This window comes from Cebus imitator, unplaced genomic scaffold, assembly GCF_001604975.1.
Source record: "Cebus imitator isolate Cc_AM_T3 unplaced genomic scaffold, Cebus_imitator-1.0 Scaffold60, whole genome shotgun sequence".
Lineage (NCBI taxonomy): Eukaryota > Metazoa > Chordata > Mammalia > Primates > Cebidae > Cebus > Cebus imitator.
Genome location: NW_016107375.1, coordinates 5614566 through 5616624, shown reverse-complemented (window position 1 = coordinate 5616624; position 2059 = coordinate 5614566). Strand labels below are relative to the sequence as shown.

General features: G+C 42.8%; 1 protein-coding gene across 1 annotated transcript in view; it reads right to left on the bottom strand.

The window, feature by feature from the left end:
* Nucleotides 1-96: 96 nt before the first annotated feature.
* Nucleotides 97-2059, bottom strand: part of ATP5F1A (ATP synthase F1 subunit alpha) — a 10458-nt gene continuing 8495 nt past the window's right edge. The window contains exons 10-11 of the mRNA XM_017529707.2: nucleotides 453-603; nucleotides 97-316 (exon numbers count right to left, since the gene is read on the bottom strand). Of these exons, the coding sequence (XP_017385196.1) occupies nucleotides 235-316; nucleotides 453-603 (233 nt within the window). The 3' untranslated portion in view covers nucleotides 97-234. The remainder of the gene's footprint in view (nucleotides 317-452; nucleotides 604-2059) is intronic.

Sequence of the window (2059 nt, the reverse complement as noted above, 5' to 3'; positions counted from 1 at the left end):
AAAAAAAAAAAAAAAAAAAAAAATGGATCAGGAAACATGTTTACCAATTTCTCAATTTGATCTTGGTTTTAAATAACTCAGATGACAGAAAACAACTACACATTATGGAACTTTTATTGTTCATGTGATTTCTGTACATAGGAATATGAGAGTAACCCTTTTACGAATGGAACTAATTTTCTAGAACACACAATGACAAGACTGAACTGGTATTCGATGTGAATCCATAGGAGTTTAAGCTTCAAATCCAGCCAAGAAGTTTGTTACAATCTCTTTCAGCTTTGCATCTGATTCTTCTGAGATCTTTCCATCAGCCCTATTTGAAAATAAAAGCAGGTCGTAAGTTCTAACCTGGACAAAATTTTAATGACTAGCCTAACTACAATAATTTTAACAAGACTTTCTATCTTAAACCTAACTTTACAAAAGGAGGCCAACAATTACATTCATACCTGATAGTGCCCAACAGGGCTTGGTGCTGGCTGACAACATGAGACAAGAAAGCATTCTCAAACTTTGTAATCTTGCTGGGCTCCAGTTTATCAAGATACCCCCTTACACCTGCATAGATAACAGCCACTTGTTCTTCAATAGCCATGGGAGCTGCAAAGATACAGAAAGAATGCCAAGTGAGTTGCTCAAACATCTGAACGCCACGTCACCAAAGTCAGGAAAACTTACTTTTTCTCCAATTTCTAATATGCCCCTGTAAGCTACCTACTCTACATTCTCAAAGACCTAGAACTCCACTTAATAATCCTTCCTCCCTCCCCCCCACAGGAAGCAGTTCTTTCTTAGATTTTCAAGGCTTGAAGTATAATCTTTGAGTATAGTCCATAAGCACTGTTTATGATCTGGCAGTGTTAATACTGTTTTGGGTATAAATATTTTGCTGAAATCACTTGACAAGATAAAAACACATCAACTTCCTTTTAAATCTGCTAAATTACACATTCATATAGCCAAGGGTGAGAGGGTAATCTAGTAGGCCTTAATTCCTGAGGGGAAGGCCTTAATTCCTCAAAGGAAGACATTAAATATACCTGTTTTCCTGGTTGTGAAGCCCCTATCATTTACATTCAAATGAAAAGAATAAATGTAGTTTGGGCTGGGCACAATGACTCATGCCTGTAATACCAACACTTTCTAAGTCCGAGGTGGGTAGATCACTTAAGTAAGGAGTTCGAGACCAGCCTAGTCAAAATGGTAAAACCTCAACTCTACTAAAAAATATAAAAATTCGTCGGGCATGGTAGCATGCACCTGCAATCCCAGCTACTTAGGAGGCTGAGGCAAGACAATCGCTTGAACCTGGGAGGCAAAGGCTGCAGTGAGCCAAGACTGCAGCACTGTACTCCAGCCTGGGTGACAGAGGGAGACTCTGTCTCAACAACAACAAAATAGAAAAATGTAGTTTGGGGCCGGGCATGGTGGCTCACACTCGTAATAACAGCACTTTAGGTAGGAAGATAGCATGAGGCCAGGAGTTCAAGACCAGCCTGGGCAACACAGTGAGACCTTGACTCTACAAAATATAAAAAAAATTAGCCAGGCATGGTAGTATATGCCTGTAGTCCTAGCTGCTCAGGAGGCTGCGGCTGCAGGACTGCTTGAGCCCAGGAATTCAAGGCTGCAGTGAGCTATGATGGCACCACTGCACTCCAGCCTGGGTGACGCAGCAAGACATTGTCTCTGTCTGAAAAACAAAAAACAGGGCCAGGCACAGTGGCTCAGGCCTGTAATCCCAGCACTTTGGGAAGCCTAGGCAGGTGGATCACTTGAGGTCAGGAGTTTGACACCAGCCTGGTTAACATGGTGAAATCCCCATCTCTACTAAAAATACAAAAATTAGCTGGGTGTGGTGGCTCATGCCTGTAAACTGAGCTACTTGGGAGGCTGACACAGGAGAGTTGCTTGAAAATCGGAGATGGAAGCCGGGCGCGGGGGCTCACACCTGTAATCCCAGCACTTTGGGAGGCCGAGGCAGGTGGATCACGAGGTCAAGAGATCGAGACCATCCTGGTCAACACGGTGAAACCCCGTCTCTACTAAAACTACA